Below are 18,458 nucleotides of genomic sequence, written 5' to 3'. Positions count from 1 at the left end.
CCTGCAAGGACAACATTCTGAAGGGAGAACCCTTTTGGCAATGATGGCCAGAGATAACAGTAGTGACAGACACCTTACTCACGTAATGGGGAGCCCACGCCAACGATCTGACAATCGGCGGTTGTTGCTCTCTACTGGAGTCCAAACTATATATCAATCTTTTGGAGCTGAGAGCAATCAGACTTGTGCTGAAGGCTTTTCTGCCCTCTGTATGGGTAAAGAATGTCCTGATAATGATGGACAACACAGTGGCCATGTACTACCTCAACAAGAGAGGAGGTGTAGGGTCACTACCACTGTGCAGAGAGGCAACACAGCTCTGGTACTGGGCAGTTGAAGAAAGCATCTCCCTGTCGGCAGCTCACCTAGCCAGGGAGGAGAACACGACGGCGGATGCTCTGAGCAGGCAGAGCAGTGTCTCCCATGAGTGGGAACTAGCTCAGGAAGTCCTTCAAGAAATCTACACCCATTTGGGCAACCACTCAAGTGTATATGTTCATGACCAGTGCCAACCAGAAATGCGAACTGTATGCTCCAGGGAATTTCCCACAAGAGGAGCTCTAGAAAATGCATTCGTAGTGGACTGGGAGTTTCCACTCCTGTACGCGTTTCCTCCAGTCCCCGTCATTCCTCACGTATAGGGAGGTTAAGAAAGTTCAGGAAATCCATGATCCTAATTGCTCCGGATTGGGCCAGGAGGATGTGCTACCAAGACCTTCTGGACATGTCCATCTGCCCTCCAATACGTCTTCCACAAAGAGAGGAACTTCTCTTGCGAGATGAGGGTTGGGTTCTCCATCCAGAGGTCAATACACTCAGCCTTCACGTACGGTTTCTGAGAGGCTGAGGTATAAGGATTGCACCTCCCGGATGGCGTAATGGAGATTTTGCTTTCGTCCAGAAGGCCAGCAACAAAGTCTTTGTACCGCTGCCGTTGGAACACATTCTGCAGTTGGTGCAGAGACAAGAATGTGGACTCTTTGCTATGCAAGACACCTGAGGTGTTATCCTTTCTATTGTATTTAGTCAATCTGGGGCTCCAAGTTGGGACCATTAAAGGTTATTTGGATGCGCTTTCTATCTTCAAGCGCTCGTCTGAGGAAACTTCATATTTTAAGATGCACTTGGTGGTACAATTTACGAAAGGACTCACTAATGTTCCCTCCAACTCCTATTCCCATTTTGGACCTTAATCTTGTGTTAAAGTTTCTTATGTGTGCACCATTTCAACTGCTCCATTCATGTCCTTTAAGGGTACTAACACTCAAAACCATCTTGTTGGTAGCAATAACATCAGCCCGTAGAATGAGTGAGTTGCAGGCACTATCATCTAAACCACAGTTTACAGTACTTCAGAAGGACACAGGCTCGACTCATGAAGGGCTCTGATTTCTACATTTCAAGGTTGTCAAATTTTCATCTGGATGACCAACTATTTATAGGATACACAGGTCATAGGCTGGGACATGCTGTAACAAACAGTCCTTGTGTAGATGGATTAATCTATTTATTTCCAAATGCTAGAGGGTGCCTGGCAGGGATCCCCCAGAATGCTTGACAGCCATTTTCACTAGGTGCATGCCTACTTCTTCTGCTTTGGTGTTCCTATTAAAAACTTGTGAGGCAGCCACTTGGTCTACAATTCACACTTTTACTAAGCATTACTGCCTTGATTCCACGTTAAGCCAGGATGAAAGCTTTGGAAAGGCAGTCCCTCATTCCATTCATGGAAACCATTGATGATAAAATTCTTACGCCCTACTCCAAAATTAATAATGCTTTGGGAGTCTATCAAAGATAGGTGGAAGGACACAATCCATTCGAAGAACGAGATACTTACCCCGGATAACGTTCTTTCGACTGGATGTTCCTCCCACGTGTTCCTCATCACCCCTCCCAGCACGCCCCTTAGTGGAATTTCCCATGTTATTGCAGCTTATGCTTCTTCAGAGTCTAGTACGGTAAAATCCGCTTTTATGCTTGTAGTTCTACTTGAGAATGACACAAAAAAACTAAACTGAACTCAACAGGCGCTGCACGTGCTAAATATGCTTTCATGACATCATCCTTGAGACAGAGGCCGTCGAGGGACATCGAGTCTACTGCATTGACGCACAGCGCCCTCTGGCAAAAAAAAACATAGGAGGAATATCCAGTCGAAAGAACGTTACCAGGGGTAAGTTACTTGTTTTTCTTCCATATGCATCACCCTTAAATGCTTTAGCTTTCAGTCAGGAGCCAGCCTAGATGGTTTAAAAAGGACTAACGGGTGGGGCCCAGAGGTGGGGTTTAGGGTGGTGAAGACTTTGGCCGTACACGTGCCCAGCCACATAAAAATAAAAGGATGACACTTTTTTTGCTACCAAAAATACTTCGGTCCTGTCCCTTCCTATAAGACAGAATGTCACAGAAGTATGGTGGAAAAGGGACTATGGACTTGGAGTACAATAGTGGTTACGGTGAGGAGCTTTTTCTTCGTCACTTCATCTCTTTCTCGCTCGCTCACCTCGCTTTTTCTGACTCACTCTTTCTTTCTTGCACTTTGTCGCTCCTTCCTCTGGCACACGCACCCTTTCTCTCATTTTCTCTTTCCCATCTCCTTTACAGATCCGTCCTTTCACATTGTGTGCTTTTTGAGAAAGTGTTGATCACTCAGCCTTGTTAAGTCTTTCTCTTTCCCGTTCAATGAGCTATTCCTTCACAGCCTCTTTAATTTTGTCTGCCTTTCTGAAATGTAAAATAATTGCTCTTTCCCCATAGTAAGGCTCTGACAGAACGCACTACCCCACTCAGCCTCTGAAAGATTTGCTCCTGCTCTCCAGCACTCACCGTACACTCATGCTTCATGCTCGTAGAAAATCTGGATATATCTCGACCCTAGGCAGAGACTTTCTAATGGTACTCCTTTTGCCCCCAATAGTCCTCACCTGTGCTGCTTGTTCCTGCCGATGAGGATGACGTCGGCTTCCGCAGTCGGTCTCTGTCATGTGCTACGGAACACACCTCTGAAGATACGTTATCCATTCGCTCGGAGATGATTCAGCGTACAGGTACTACACAGATCCCTCCCAAATCCACAGCTCTGCTTCTATTCCATGACTTAATGACACTTGTGTATGCTATCTGACTTTCATGGTGCCGCTCCTATCCTGTTACATTAGGTTACGGGCCCTCAAATAGAGATCTCGGTCATGGGTTGTGTGTAGGCATTGGAGGGGTCTTTCTCCATGGAGGTATAGGATGGGGCTATGTGGGCTTTGACGGTTGCATCTCTCCTCCAACGGCATATCATTCTAATCCTAGTCAGAATTTAAGGTAGGTTGGTAATTAAGTGTTTGTTATTTTTGCCCCACATAAAAACCAATTCTTGGACAAGGGATTCTGTGTGAACTTTGAGGGAGGGGGTGTCTATTGCCTGTCCGATTACATGAATTTAAAGGCTCTCAATCTGAGCCCTGGCGTCGAGGTCCTTCTGTCCTAATACATAAAGAAATATTTCTTCATCCTGGGATGTTCACTGATATACATAAACTTTGAATATCTTGCCCATGTTTGGAATCCTGCAACCCTTACAAATAAATAACCATTAAAATACATGTACACCTGCCTGGTATAATGATTTCTATCTTCCAAATGTTACTCCATAAAAGAAAAGCAGTTGTTCTCAACCGCTTTTCTGCAACTCTTCTCATGGTAAGCTAAAGAAAACCGAGCCTGCTAGGCAGTCGTAATGAGCAGGTAATGAAGTCCCTCACACTTTAACCCATCACTCTCTGCACTGGCACTTGTGCTGGGAAAAGTGAACCTCTGAGCACATTTTTATTTCTCTCACTGTAACCCAAGCTTCTAAGTGATGATGGGAGGTTGTGTGTAAATGAATGTAAGTTACCCAGATGATGAACTGCATTTAAAAGTTATAACTATTACTTCTTCTTTATCTTGGTTTCTTCATAAACATTGCCTAGAACACCAGGCTCACTCCCTCATCAGCAGGAGCACAGTAACAATAAACTCCCCATAATGAACAAACCACTTATGCACACCCTCAAAAGAACACCAGCGTTTCTAATGGAGGGGAGGGAAATCTAGTCCAACAGATTCTGTAGAGAAGCGTGCCCTACACATCCAGGTCTAGAAAGTGATAACCAGAGAAGGTCAGGACTGACTGACTAGCAGGTGGCAGCCTTGCAGATTTCTGTCAAAGTAGTTATTCTCAAGAACTCCACATTAGCCACTTGTCCAGTGAGAGACCCATTTGCATTCTACTATTGATCTTTAATACAATTAGGTTCTTTTTTGATTTTCCATGTATAGGAGAATTTTCTCTCCAATGTTAACAACCGTTGTAGGATTCCATGCATAAGCAAATATATTCCATTTTTATCAAATCAATAAAGATAACCAGGATGCAGAATTGAATTTACAGGTAACTAACTATTCCATTCCCAACCTAAACTCTGAGATAAGGGGCTCTGTGTGCAGGTCTCAGTGCCCATATATGGGTTTTGCTTTTTTAAAGGATTTTTGCTTTTGGTTTCAAAATTATCTGGTTTGGGAAAGTTAATGTTTTATGTCTTTGGATCTATACATGGTTTTGTGTTATTTGGGTTTGTGTATTGCGTTTATGGCGGTCAGTTCTCCATTCGACTTGAATATGGGCATAGTCCTGTTTTTATTTGAAGGGTCCCACCTTATTCCTCCGTTCTTGAGTTTTGCAAATGCTTTCCCGTTTAACTCCGGAGGTTCTTGAAGGCTCTGGTTTTAGATCCTTATTGTAGAAGGTTCTCCGAGGCGTAAAAGGTTTTCTGAAGCCGAGTTTCCCCAAAATGTGCAAATTTTTATAAATCCTCAAAATAAATTTCAGTGGTTTTCTGTCGGTGCATTCCTTAAACTTGCGTGGTATTTTGAGGTCTTCGCTCTCTCCAGGAAAGAGGATAAGGACTAATATCTGAGGTTGTTAAGGTTTTTTCCTGCTTCATGTGAATGTTGGTTGGATTTTCATTAGTTCTTAAGGTAACTCAATGGGTTGAGTAGTCCCTGCTGAGATCTGTGATCTGCAAGTCTCGGGTTTGAATCCCAGCAAGTACAACTCTGCTGTCTATCTTTCCAAGATTGATAAATGGCTACCCATTTGTGTGGGATAATGCTTGCGGTATACTTCAGGTGAGAGTTTCAGATTGGTCTCTGTGGTTGCAAAGGTGAATGTTTGTGGCAGTCTCAGGAGTTTCATGAAGACTTGCTTCAGCGCTGGGCTTGGAAACAGCTTTGTTTCTGTTTGTAAAGTTTGTGAACATTCCTTCAGTTCTTTAGGCTTCAGGTGGTTATTGGTTCCTCTATGTGCTTTTTTAGCGTCCTACGTTTTATATATTTTTGGTTTAGGCAATGTTTACTTTCTTATGGGTATTCGCAGGTTCCACCTTCAGACCTCATGATGCTGCCAAGAAACCGTCAGAGCGAACGGGAAAGAGGAGGAAAGAACGACGGACAACGGTTGTTGGCGTCCCTCAGCACATCCAGAAGGAACTGGGTAAGAACTGCTAGAGTTACCTATGAATTATGGGGTATCCTGGATTTCTGTTCCGTGGATGTGGGCTGAGGGCAGCGTCTGTTAGGACAGTTTTTCTGAATTCCAACTAAGGGCTTAGTAAAACAATACAACTCCACTCTTAGTATAAGGCTGTACCACCTGATTATTTGGTAGCGTAGACTGAGCAGCCATGCTTAATTTAGGAGGGAGAGAGGGCTGTAGGAAGGTACAAAGAACTTGTAGCATACCAAGTGTTCAACAGAATAAATTACAAATATTATAAAAAATAATGACTTATTATAAATACAGTTAGGCCAAGTTAAGCCTTGGGGTAAGTACTTTGTCTTAGAGTCATAAACACATTGTAAAAACACAACACAATGCTTGAAGGTACACTGACCAAAGCATAAACCTTCTTCAGAATAACTAACAGTAATTCTAGGGAGGTCAGACCTTATCATACACGTTTAGTATAGGCCACACATATTCATGGGCAGTAAAACCATAAGTTACTTTCAGATTACCTTACAGTAAATCCAGGGTAGTAGACCCTGTCAGACATGCAGTGACACTCAGTTAAGGAATCACTTAGTACACCAACCCTGTTATCAGGATACTTTTCTGAATGGTGGAACACAGATTCAAGAAACAGTATAAACCTATAACTGCATTGAGGATAACACTCAGTTATACCTGGTGAGTAAGACCTTTGGATGTAATATACAATTATTGTTGCTTTTCAGATCCGTGGAACACAGACTAAGGTCAGCCATAACGCTTTAACTTATTTTAGGATGGCACACAGCTATTCAATGTAAGTAAAACCCAAGGCAGACTTATTAAAGAGGCCCAGTTGGTAAACTTATACACTAATATTCTGAAAGAAATAGTTGAGAAGCCAACACTATTGCTTTTTGGAAAGATGCATAACTAATTCACAGGTGAGTAAAATAACCTTGCATATACTTTTCAGAATGGCAGAACACATTCAAGGTAAGTAAGAACATTTGTAACTGCTCACTCTGAGGGGCAGTTACCAACCAACTCTTTCACAAGTAAGTTACTTTTAAAACACTTGCTATACTTTTCAAGGCAGAATCCTTTTCTTATCCAGTCCCGCCCCAATCTTTTGCATGAGTTCTCTCAGATGCAGAAGAGGGACCCTAGTGGTCTAGGAGCCCGCTGTAGGCAGGGTGAGATAGGGTTCAGTTGTAGTTCCTCAGGAAGTCTCTTACAATTAAGTAATTCACTTTAGAGTTAGTTCAGGTCCAGGGACTTCAAAAAAGACACCCTAGGCGGATTCCAGCACTGGGCCTGTGTGAACTGGATGAGACGACTCCCAATCACAGAAAACACCCCAAAGCTGCACAGGAATCACAAAAGCTTAGGATAAGTAAATACCCCAGCCAACACAGTACCTCAGCACAGAAGGAGGAGTTTGCAGCGGGAGAGACTTCAGGATCTGCAGCCAAAAACCCGGTCAATGAATTCCTTGTCATGAAGACTGAAGACAGAACACTGGAAGGGATCAAAAGGAAAAGGCTCAATGCAAGAATTTCTTCACGGCTGATTGCAGCTCTGTGGTTTTGGCACCCTTTTCAGGATCCAGGAGGAGATTGAATATCGCTGGTCGGGTTCTCGTTTCTAATCTGGTCCAACACTCTGTTGAGGGGACTTAAATCGTTTCTCTGGAGAGCCAGGAGGAGACCACTAAAGTTTAAGCTCGATTCGGAATTAGGAAGACCATGCACTGCATAATGACTAGAGGTCCCAGGGTATTTGAGTATTGCAGCCCCGCAAGGTCGTAGCATGACGTGGGTTGGCTCAACATGCAGGTCATCTTGAGTCTAGTGGATCTCCCTGGGCTCTGGGTCGTCCTTTTTGGGATTCTCAGGTCGATTGGAAGGAAGGGTTACAGCAGGTTGTGGCTACACAGCAGGCTCTCTGGAAATCGCTACGGCCGTCGTTTCTTCATCGTCCTCTTTGGTTTCAGCTCCAGTGGTCGACTTGTCAGAAGCTTCCAGGTTGGGAGTATTTAACAGAAACTAAAGCACAACTTCTGCAATCTCTGCCTGCGTTTTACAATAAAAGGGGTGGTCTGGCTGTCCAATCAGGACAGCCCGCCCCCCATTGAGAATGGGCTCCTTTCAGGCAAGGTGAAAGACAAAGGGCTGCAGAGGTTTGGACTCCTCTCTCGCTTCCTGCCTTCTCGGACACACCGGAGCCTGGGCAGGGAATCTAAAGGATTCCTGCCGAAGACAAAACTTCCACTGAGGTAGTTCCCACCTCGAATGGCAGGGGAAGACCTCAGAAACAAGCAAGCACAAAAGAAATGGCGAAAAAAGGAGCCCCCCATTTTTGAAAAATGGTGGCTCTTCTGTGCATTACTAAGGCCGAATTAACAGCCTGCGAGCAATAAAGACTAAAAGTCATGAAGATAAAACCACTGCCACCAGCCTTTCATGTAAACTTAAAATTGTAGCAAATTTTCGTACCAAAATGAACTTGTTTTGAATTTGAATTTTACAAAATGTTACCAGGTAAGTAAGAAAGGGGAAACATTGTACCCCCGGCAATCCACATAAGGTGGGGTGTGCTGGCTCACTTGTATAAAATGTAAAGGGGATGAGAGGGTGCTAGAGAGCCAACCAAGATGGCGGCTCCCCTGTAAGCTCTCGTCTACCTCCCATATGAATCCTGTTTAATTGCGGCAATCCTGAGGCGAAATCCCCAAATACGCAAGAATTACAGTATTCCAGTGCGGCACTTCATCCCTGCCGAAAATCCGGAGCAAATCGGACTCGCCTTCCGCAAGATTTCTGCAGCGTAGTACAGGCCGCACAATTGCGAGCCGCGGACTCAACTGCGAGAGCTGCCGGGTCCAGCAGCAGCAGGGAGGAGGCACCGGTGGGCAGCACTGCTGGAGTTGGCCCGCTGCGTGCAACCCTCCACGAGCTGCGGTGCCTCGCAGCACCAAGCGGCTCCGCAGCTTCCGCCCGCGCCAATCCGCACACAGCCTGTCATCCTGAGCGCACGGAGGAGACGCGCGGGACGGCGGTGGCACTTCCCCGGCCTTGCGGAGAAGCTACAAGGTCCGTGCCCACACTCAGCACATAGAGGCACACAAAGCAAACAGGAAAATAAGCCAACACCACTAAGCAAGGCTGGCAAAAAGGGGAACACCCTGCGGAGGTCCCCGCTCCCCGAGGCACTTCCGCCGTTTCAGCTAAGCGACGGGCCATAAAGACACTTCACGCAACCCGGTCCAGGCCCCTCCTAGTGTGGCACGCAGCGGCAAAAATCTTCTTGCTTAACACCAGAAGCCAGCGCAACCCCCACAGGGATAAGAACCTGTTCTAAAGACGGACAGCTACTAAATACCACCAGTCCCCCATGTGAAATTGTCCCAGCACAACTGCACTGCGGCCCATCAACGGTGCACGCTTTGCCAGCGCCCCACAGGGCACACGCAGTAACCGGACACATCCGCAAGTGCTGACACATCTAATCCTTCCTGTCCCATGTACAAGGCATAAAACGCAAAAAACTGGCGTTCCGTCCATGCCTCTGACAGCACAGGGCAAACAGCCGAACGGCACCCACATATCCGCCAAGGCCAAGATGGGGAAGACGGACAAGTCCCAGAGAAAACTCAACATTGATGCGGGCCCAGCACCAAAAACGCCCAGATCGGATAACCGCCCAGAATCCCCAACTAATCCCTCAGAGGAAGAACACCCGCAACAACCAGACAGGGAGATCTTAATGGACCTAAAAGCAGGGCTAGGCGGCATAGACAGCAAGATGGACTCGCTCTCGTCCAAGGCGACCTGCTGCAACACTGCCTCGATAAACACAGCGACAGGTTAGACTCCGTTGAACAAAGGGTCTCTGATCTGGACGACGGCGCATCAGTACTCGCCACCCGAGTCTCCATGCTTGAGGGCCAAATGAAAACTGTTCTGGCTAAAAATGAGGACTTGGAAGGTCGCTCCAGTTGAAATAATATAAGGATAGTCGGAGTCAGGGAGCAACAGCTACCAAACAAAATGGAGGAGCACATCGAGAAACTATGCACTGAGCTATTTTGCCCCACTGTTCTGTTGCAATTATTCGTAGTGGAAAGAGCCCACAGGATCCCTGCAACCAGACCCATCCCGGGGACACCCCCCCCCCGCCCGATCATAGCTAAGCTCTTAAGCTATAAGGACAGGGACACGATTTTAAGAATGGCAAGAGAGAAGGGCAAACTCCACTACGACGGAGACGACATTCAGTTTTATCCGGACTTTTCTCCATCAGTCCAAGCCCAAAGGAGGTTGTTCACCCATGTTAAAGACAGGCTGTGCGACCACCAAATCACTTACACGGACAATCCCCACCAAATCACATGCGAAACTACGCATTCAACATGAGAGAAATACACATTTCTTCAACTCCCCCGAGGAAGCCACACTGTTCCTCGACAGGCTGGGATGTAAACCCGCAAACCAAAAGGCCGGATCTGCAAGAAGAGAAAGGGCGGGGAGAATCCCGCCTTGATGAACACCCGTAGCATTGATCCAAAGCAATATGGAAACGAGCCATCAGGTCAATCTTCGCAACTGGGAGGTGGGGGCCTAAGTCTTGGAAGGCCACCTGTGCCCCGTGCACAGCACGTTTTGTGTTCTAGTTGGGGGGGGGGGTTCCAAACGGACAAGTTGGGGGTTGTCCGTGTAAGGAAAGTTGTTATAATGTTGTTGCTGTTCAAAGTGTGCGCATGCACTGCTGCCCAGCCACCGGCCTCGCCCTGGGCCCCGCGGCCGCCCCCGCACACCTTCATGTCTAAAGAAGATCCCATACGTCGCAGTAGGCCCACGCACCGGGACATCACCAAGGAGAAATCTACCGCTACACCCTTAAACGGGTTCCATATAAACCACCATCGTGCCAATTCAAAGTAGCAACCTGGAACATTAGAGGGGCAATATCCCAGCCAAGACACCTAAGATCCTGCAACTGCTCAGACGGCACAAGATAGAGGTGGCAATGATTCAAGAGACCCACCTTCTGCCTCAAAATGAACACCTCTGGGCCTGCAATTGGGGATGCCACCGTTACTTCTCTTCTTACTCATCCTACGCCAGGGGAGTCGCAATCCTCATTCACTCTTCGCTGTGTTTTCGCTTGATCAAAACAGAAAGGGACAACGATGGAAGAGCACTCCTGGTACAGGAGATTGTGGAGGGAGAGGAGGTGGTATTCATCAATTCCTACGCCCCTAACACAGGCGGCGCAAACAATTTCAACTGGGTGCTGTACCGCCTAGCGCAAGTGCGCAATGTAACAATAATCTGGGGAGGTGACCTGAATACACATCTCGACCCACAGAAAGATGAGTCACAGCCAACAACAACAGCGAACCCATCCAAGGCCAGCCTACAAGTGCAAGAGATCTGCAAAGCATTCGACCTATCTGATATATGGAGAAACCAGAACTGGGAAATCAGAGACTACACATATCACTCAAGCGTCCATAATACAAGTTCTCGTATCGATTACCTGCTAGACTCCGCACACAGCAATTGGCAATGGGGCAGCTGCCAGATACTCCCCAAAACATTCTCGGTTCACGCCACTGTAATACTCGAATGTTGCCTACCGGCTACCAGACCACGGCCTCCCCACTGGCGCTTTAAACCCAGATCACTTGCGGATCAAGTATTTGCTACAGAACTACGCAAGGAAATCAGCACCTTCCGTGAAATTAACCAGGGGACTGTCAACTCTGCAGGGGCGCTGTGGGAGTCACTCAAATGCTATGTAAGGGGCGTCTGTCTGTCTAAGGAAAACAGAATTCTGAAACTAATCTGACGAGAACTAGGCGCCAGCGAAACTCACCTGAAAGGCCTGGAAAATCAGCAAGCCATCACTAATTCGGACCACATCCAGGCAATGTTGAAAGAAGAACTTCTCAACTTCAGAAACCTTTCTAGGCCACAATCACAAAATTGGACAATATGGCGAAGGCCAGAAACCTGGAGCTCTCCTTGCACGTCTCATAGCTGCAGACAGGAAACCAACAAGGGTGGATAGTATCCGATCACTGCAGGGAAATATACTACATAAAGAAGAAGACATAGTCGAAGTGTTCAGAGCATTCTACCAAGAGCTATATAGTGCCAGGCACCCAACAGAGACAGAGGCGATTCAGAACTATCTCAACGACACAGAACTGTACTAGCTGGAGAGGGAACTCCGCGAGCCACTGAACGACCCCATCACACTAGATGAGATCCAAGAAGCAATAAAAAGTCTACTGCCATCCAAAGCCCCAGGACCCGACGGGTTAACCGGCAAGTTCTAAAAATAATTCCACCCCAGTCATAGCCCCACTCCTCCTAAATGTCTTCGAAGAAGCGATTGAATCCGGCATCCTCCCACAAACACTAAGGGAAGCCAACGTAATTCTCCTGCACAAAAAAGACAAACCTTCCGAAGAATGTAAATCCTATCGCCCAATATCACTAATCTTGATAATAAAATCCTGGCAAAGATTCTCGCAAACAGACTACTCCCACTAATGCCCGCTTTGGTACTTGCAGATCAGGCAGGATTTGTGCCTGGCCCAAACACAACATTTGGGATATGTAGAATGTTCAGGGTTCTGGCAGCAGGCAGTAGCAGTGCTGCTGGATGCCGAAAAAGCGTTTGATTCCGTCGAGAGGCCCTTCTTGTTTGCTGTGTTGCAGCAGCTCGGACTCGGGAAACAGCACATCAAGCTGGTCTCCCTTCTCTACAATCAACCCCAATCAGCAATCACCTTTGTGTCGACTCGGTCGGCATATATAAATCTCCAACGTGGCACCAGGCAGGGATGCCCATTATCCGCCATGATATTCGCCCTAGTGATAGAGCCCCTAGCGGCTGGCCTCCGAGAACGCCAAATTCGGAGAGGGCTCAAAATAGGACCTCACCATTTGATAATATCCCTCTATGCCGACGACATAGTTCTGCACATGCAAAACCCCAGCGAAAACCTCAACCCGAGCATGCGTGAAATAATAGTTTGGGTTGGTATCGGGGTTGAAAATTAATCAAACCAAATCAATCGTATTCCCCTTCAACACTAAGACCAGAATATTTAAAGATGATTTCAACTTTCATTGGGAAAAAGCTCACGGCCCATACCTGGGAATCCTGATGTCCCTGAACCACCAGGACATATTCAAAGACAACTACGAAAGCACACTGAGAACACTAAGGGAAAGGGTGAACAGATGGAAAACTCTCCAGCTCACCCTCTGGGGAAGAGCCTCGTTGGTGAAGATGGTAATTCTCCCCAAACTTCTGTATCTATTCTCCAACATCCCTATCTTGTTGTCACGTCGCTTCCTGGGAAATCTGAGAAGTCTGGTTCTAGACCTCATCTGGGCAGGCAAACCCGCAAGGGTGGCATACACGTCCCTGGTACTCCCTGTCACAAAGGGCGGCCTAGCGCTACCCGATTTGCAACGGTACTACTGGGCGGCCCAAGCCCAGTTTCTCAGTCACTAGTATGACTGAGAAACTGCGTGTATGCGCACAAATGTATCAACCTATCTGCACCCTCATACCTGTCTGACATCCTAGTCAGATCTCGCTCCTCCAGACCAACTAGGCAATGCCACTCCAACCAGCTCAGGGTCCCACGCATCAAACGAGCTAGAGCAGGGGGAATAAGCTTCCCTTACATTGCCCCTAAGCTATGGAACGCTCACCTAGCACACTCAGAGCAGAAACTTCTCTCATTGCCTTCCGAAAACAGCTGAAAGCCACCTTGTTTAACTAATTCCTCTTCCTCTAGTTCGCTACGCTCTCCTCTTCTATCCCCTCTCCTCTCTTCCTCTCCTGTAGCTATTTCTCGTTCTCTTGCAACTAAGTAAGCTATTTCTCGTTCTCTTGCAACTAAGTAATGATTTCAATGTATGCACAACTAGCCATTTCTCATAGCTGCAATCTTCTCCTGCAACTAATTAATGACTTCAATGTATGTACAACAAATCATATCTGTAACAAGCTCCACGATGCCCCCTGGGCTGCATGTGCGCTAAACAAATGCAAATAAATAAATATGAGCCCCAGTTCGTAAGATCACATGTACAGGTTGAACGGGCATTGGCCTCCCCAACCTGCTGAGGGCCGTGATCATCAGTAAACAGGCCGTGCTACACTTGACACTGAACATAGTGCAATCCACATACACAATATGGTGGAAAATGGCCCAAAGGTATAAGATACAGTTCAGATACTCGCCTCTACTCCCCGTCAAATTCATCCCTGGGGTTCCACTTACTGCTGAAAAAGTGTTCCTAAACTGGGGAGACAAATGCAAAATAAGTACACTAGGCGACCTTTTCATACAAGAAACCTTCATAACACCCCAGCAAGCGAAGGAGAAAGGTTGCTCCCTAGATATTTTCAAATACTTTAGAGTTTGATGTACCCTACAAGACCTCATCCCATCGTTCCCACAACAACCACCCACTTGGCAGCTTTTGCACGGAGTAATTCAGTCACAAGGGGTGGGCACATTGGTCTCATCTCTCTACAAAAGCCTGCTCATGGACACACTGCCATCAAATCCCAAAACAAAAGCAAGATGGGAAACATTGCTACAAACGCCCATCCCAGACGAGGACTGGGATTACATACTTCAACAGACTCAAAAGTGGCACCTAACTCACGCTTCAAACAAATTCACTTCAATTTTCTGCACCAAACATATTACACCCCCAAAAAGAGAAACAGACATCACCCTGAGTCAAACGCATCATGTGACCGATGTGGGACACCCGACGCTAACTTTCTGCACCTAGCGTGGAGCTGCCCGACGGTGGCCAAATTCTGGTCAGATGTACTTGATGAAACCGAAGCAATAATCAGCGAGGGGATGGAGCACGTCCCAATGGTGGCGCTCCTAGGGTTGACGAAATCCTTATCTCCAGTTAGAAAACTAGCAAGCGTACTATAGGTACTGGCGCGTAGAAGAACAGCCATGGCATGGGGACAGGGTCCATCCCCTACTCTAGCGAGCTAGAGAAGAGACATTCTCTATTGCCAAGAAACAGAAACAGAATTCATAAAGACACTGCCCCTCCATGCGAGGCCCCCGGACATTTGGGACCCATATATCTCATACTTCCTCTCCAACGCCGTCTCCACTGAGTCACCAGCTCAGTCACCACAAACTGCACCCCAGAGGACTAAAACTCAATAGAAGCTCGCTGCATAATGGGACTGATGGAGCGAAATGTACACGTCGGGGTGCGGGGGGTGGGGGGGAAGGCGGCAAGTTAGCAGCCCACTGTTTGGGCTTGTTATGTATGCATGTTCCACCAAAATGCAAAAATAAAGTTTAAAAAAAATAATAATTTAAAGGGGATGAAATTCACTCTTTACTACTTGGGAACAGTAGTTCACACCCCAGTACATGAAAGAGAAATTAACAGGGGAGCCCAAAGGGACAAACCAGCCTAAGCCCAAAAGTTGTAGGAAACTAGAACTTGAACCATACACTATGGAGAGTCATAAAAAGGTCACACATAAAAAGGGTAAAGGACTAGGTGCGGGGGAAAAAGATTCCCCCTCACCTAGGGACAAGGTAAAATAGTTACCTAGTTAAAGCAAAAGGTTTTGGGTTTGACACAGGTCAGGAAGATTTTTCTGAGCTATGACAAGGTTACCTAAAGCGTCTGCTACTGTATAATTGGGCAGAGTGCTGTGGTGATTAGGGGGGTTAAACTGCATTTCTGGATGGAGAAACAGGGACTTGTCATAGGTTGAAATTTCTGGGTTTTACATGCAACCACAGAGATCCTGACACAGCTGTCTTCTCTGGTGTGCTTGGGTGAAGCCATCTCTTAGGCATTTGAGGTTTGTTCATGGAAGCACCAGCTGCATTGCTACTCCCATAAAACCACATGTTTTTGGGTGTGTTTGGTGACTATGTTGGGGAGCATGGCACCAGGAGGGCACCTCGGCTCTCCTGGTCTGCAGGGAGGCTGCTGCCCAATTACATACATTGCTTACCTGTGCTCCGCAGAGTGCTAGCGGAGGTTGGTACGCCTTAAGGAGAAAAGTACATTTGTGACACAGCTACAGTGGAAGGATCCAAGTATGGGCCTGAAAAGAAATGCTGTGGCCCTGGGATGCTGCAGTGCTATGAGCACAGAAGGATTTTTGTGGACATGATGGGACTGGTTAAAGTGTAGTCCTGTAGGGTACATAGTGTTCCCCAGATGCCCAATGCTGTCCCAAGGCATGGAGGAGTGTGCAGCCCAGGAAAGCAGACCCTCCTGGGCTTTGGAGACAGGGCTGTGAGCTACCTGAAGGCATTGAGGTTCCCCTTCCTAGTCCATGCCCCTACTTGATCTGGGAGATCTTACCTCTGAAGACTTGATCAATGCTGAGTTATATTTACCCTGTTCATAAAATGCCTATATCCAAGAGGAAGTGGACCAAATGAAAGTGAGATGCCTGCGGTTGCCCATAACTGAAGTTCCATGAAGAAATGTGTGAGGCACTATATCCATAAAGGATTATCTCAGTACCTTGTCCCTTGGAGCAGGAAGAAATGAACAGGCCGCTATATCCCTGAAGGGTGAACTCAGTAACTTGTCCCTTGGAGCAGGAAGAATGAGCAAGACGCTATATCCCTAAAGGATTAACTCAGTACCTTGTCCCTTGAAGCAGGAAAAAAGTAGCGAGGCACTATCCCTGAAGGATGAACTCAGTACCTTGTCCCTTGGAGCAGGAAGAAATGAGTGAGGCGCTATATCCCTGAAGGATGAACTCAGTACCTTGCCCCTAAAGCAGGAATAATTGAGCAAGGCACTATATTCCTGAAGGATACACTCAGTACCTTGTCCCTTGGAGCAGGAATGAGCGAGGCGCTATACTCCTGGATGATAAGATAGCAAGCTGTATACTATACCACCATGACTGAATTGGGCAACGCAGCATGGTGTTAGGTGCCGGATCCCTGAGACTATTTGGGACAAAGAAAGGAGGTTCAGGATCCCTGCGGCTATTTAAGACAAAGAAAGGAGCTGGGTGCCATCTCCCTGTGTTGAGAGAAGAGATCCTCAGGGAGACGAGACCAGTATCATTTCTAGAAAGAGAACCCTGAAAAACGGATCCTCCTTTTGGGCATTCCAAGATTAGAAGCTGCTTCGTTTGGTCCTGGATAAACCTATAGGTCACATAAGCATGTATTCTTTATGCACTCCTGATCCAATAGAAGAATTGAGAAACCTACTACAAGGTCATACATCATGGATAATGGGAGGACCCCAGCAAACACAGTAGACTAAACATCCAGTAATGGGCATATAAATATTATAACCCAGGACACAGAAGAGAGATTTTCAACACTAACAGGAGAGATTTCCATTTTTACCAGCAACCATGCAAATATTTTATCCTGTACCCTGCACCATTTTGGAGAGCTGTGTGAAGAGTCGGGAATGACCGTCGGACACAATTTAGACATGGTTTTGGCTAAAGACCTTTATTGATTAAATAAAAGGGGTTGGGAAAATGCCTTGCTGTCCCTGTACTAGAGGTGTTTCCCTACCTACACTTAAAACTAAGGATCTATTGGTGTCAGAATGTCCAAAACAAAACCTTCCTGTGTCCAAAGTACTTTTCTGACCCTCACAAGGATAATGTATTTGGCCTCCAGTGTTTCAAAAGGTTTCATAAAGGAATAAATAACTCTAATATAAAGTCTCTCAAGGATATTGTTCCTTATTCCAGAGGGTGTCTCCCTTCCCCTGGATTATTCACAATTTTATGACAATAATAGTTCTCATCTTTTCTCTTGTTCAATATCAGTCACGTATGTTTTTATATTTTGGGGTTGTCACGATACCTCGAATACTTTCTTGCTATGGTTTCTCGGTTTCCCAATACTCGCACACTTGCGATTGCCTGGTATACTTTCCTACCAGAGCTTCTTGTATTTGCACACTTGTTGTTCCTCTATATTCACACACTTGTAATTGCCTGTCGTACTCTTCTGCTAGGACCTCTCGACTTCGCACACTTGTAATTGCCTGGTATATTCACCGACCAGGGCTTCTTGTTTCTACACACTTGCTTGCTCCTAGTGTTCCCGCATGGAATATTTTTTGCGTCGTCCTCTGCTGCTCACTGCAAGAGCTGGTTGGCTCCAAAATTCCCTTTTCGGGTTATTCGGCAACACAGAGAGCTACAGGACTATTCCTCCCCCCACCCCCTTATCCTCACCCCCCCATCAGTCTGCCATTTCTTCTGGTGATCTTCTTTTAAACATCTCGGGCACAGATGTATGCTCACAACAACTAGAGCATTTCCTGTGCTCAGGGCTTTCTCTGCTCTGCATTCCTCCATGCCTCTTCCTTGCTGTAATTGAAGGTGTGTCTGGCAGTAGTAGTTTCTTTTTACTAACTTGCATGTAAATAGTGGAGGAATGGTTTTATCATATTCTGAGGGCAAGTCAAGGTTTGAGAATGGCTCTGGAGATTTGATTGAGGGAAATTCTGCACTCTCCCTCAGGGAAGCAGCAGGGAAGGAACCACAATAGGCCATTAAGATGTTGTGCATGGGAGATTCATCCTGCTTTGGGAAAGGGGGATACCATGTCTCATCCGTGGACACCACCACTCACTCCCGACGGTTGTCTCCCCTCATGCGATCCTCCCACATTTAGCCTCCCCGGGGGCAGAATCAGGTAGTGGCTCCCGTCCCCTGGCCACATGGGGGAGGTCACCGCGGGAAATGAAGTAATTATGCCATCTGATTGATTACAGCTGTGTCTCATGAGTTCCAGGGGGGCCATTGCACTGTGATAATTTAAGCCCTTGCTCCCTCAGTTCTTGAAATTGAACGCCTTGATTTTACAACATGCTTTTGTGCCATATACCAGACC

General features: G+C 46.6%; 1 protein-coding gene across 3 annotated transcripts in view; it reads left to right on the top strand.

Annotated features, from left to right (window-relative positions):
• Nucleotides 1–18,458, top strand: part of NHSL3 (NHS like 3) — a 566,971-nt gene that overhangs the window by 389,964 nt on the left and 158,549 nt on the right. For all 3 annotated transcript variants that reach the window (XM_069622456.1, XM_069622457.1, XM_069622458.1), the window contains exons 4-5: nt 2,921–3,050; nt 5,411–5,527. In XM_069622456.1, coding sequence (XP_069478557.1) covers nt 2,921–3,050; nt 5,411–5,527 — 247 coding nt within the window. The remainder of the gene's footprint in view (nt 1–2,920; nt 3,051–5,410; nt 5,528–18,458) is intronic.

This window comes from Ambystoma mexicanum, chromosome 11 (assembly GCF_040938575.1).
Source record: "Ambystoma mexicanum isolate Mex_15411 chromosome 11, UKY_AmexF1_1, whole genome shotgun sequence".
Lineage (NCBI taxonomy): Eukaryota > Metazoa > Chordata > Amphibia > Caudata > Ambystomatidae > Ambystoma > Ambystoma mexicanum.
Note: the sequence above shows the minus strand (reverse complement) of the source record. Positions and strands in the feature narration are given on the sequence as shown.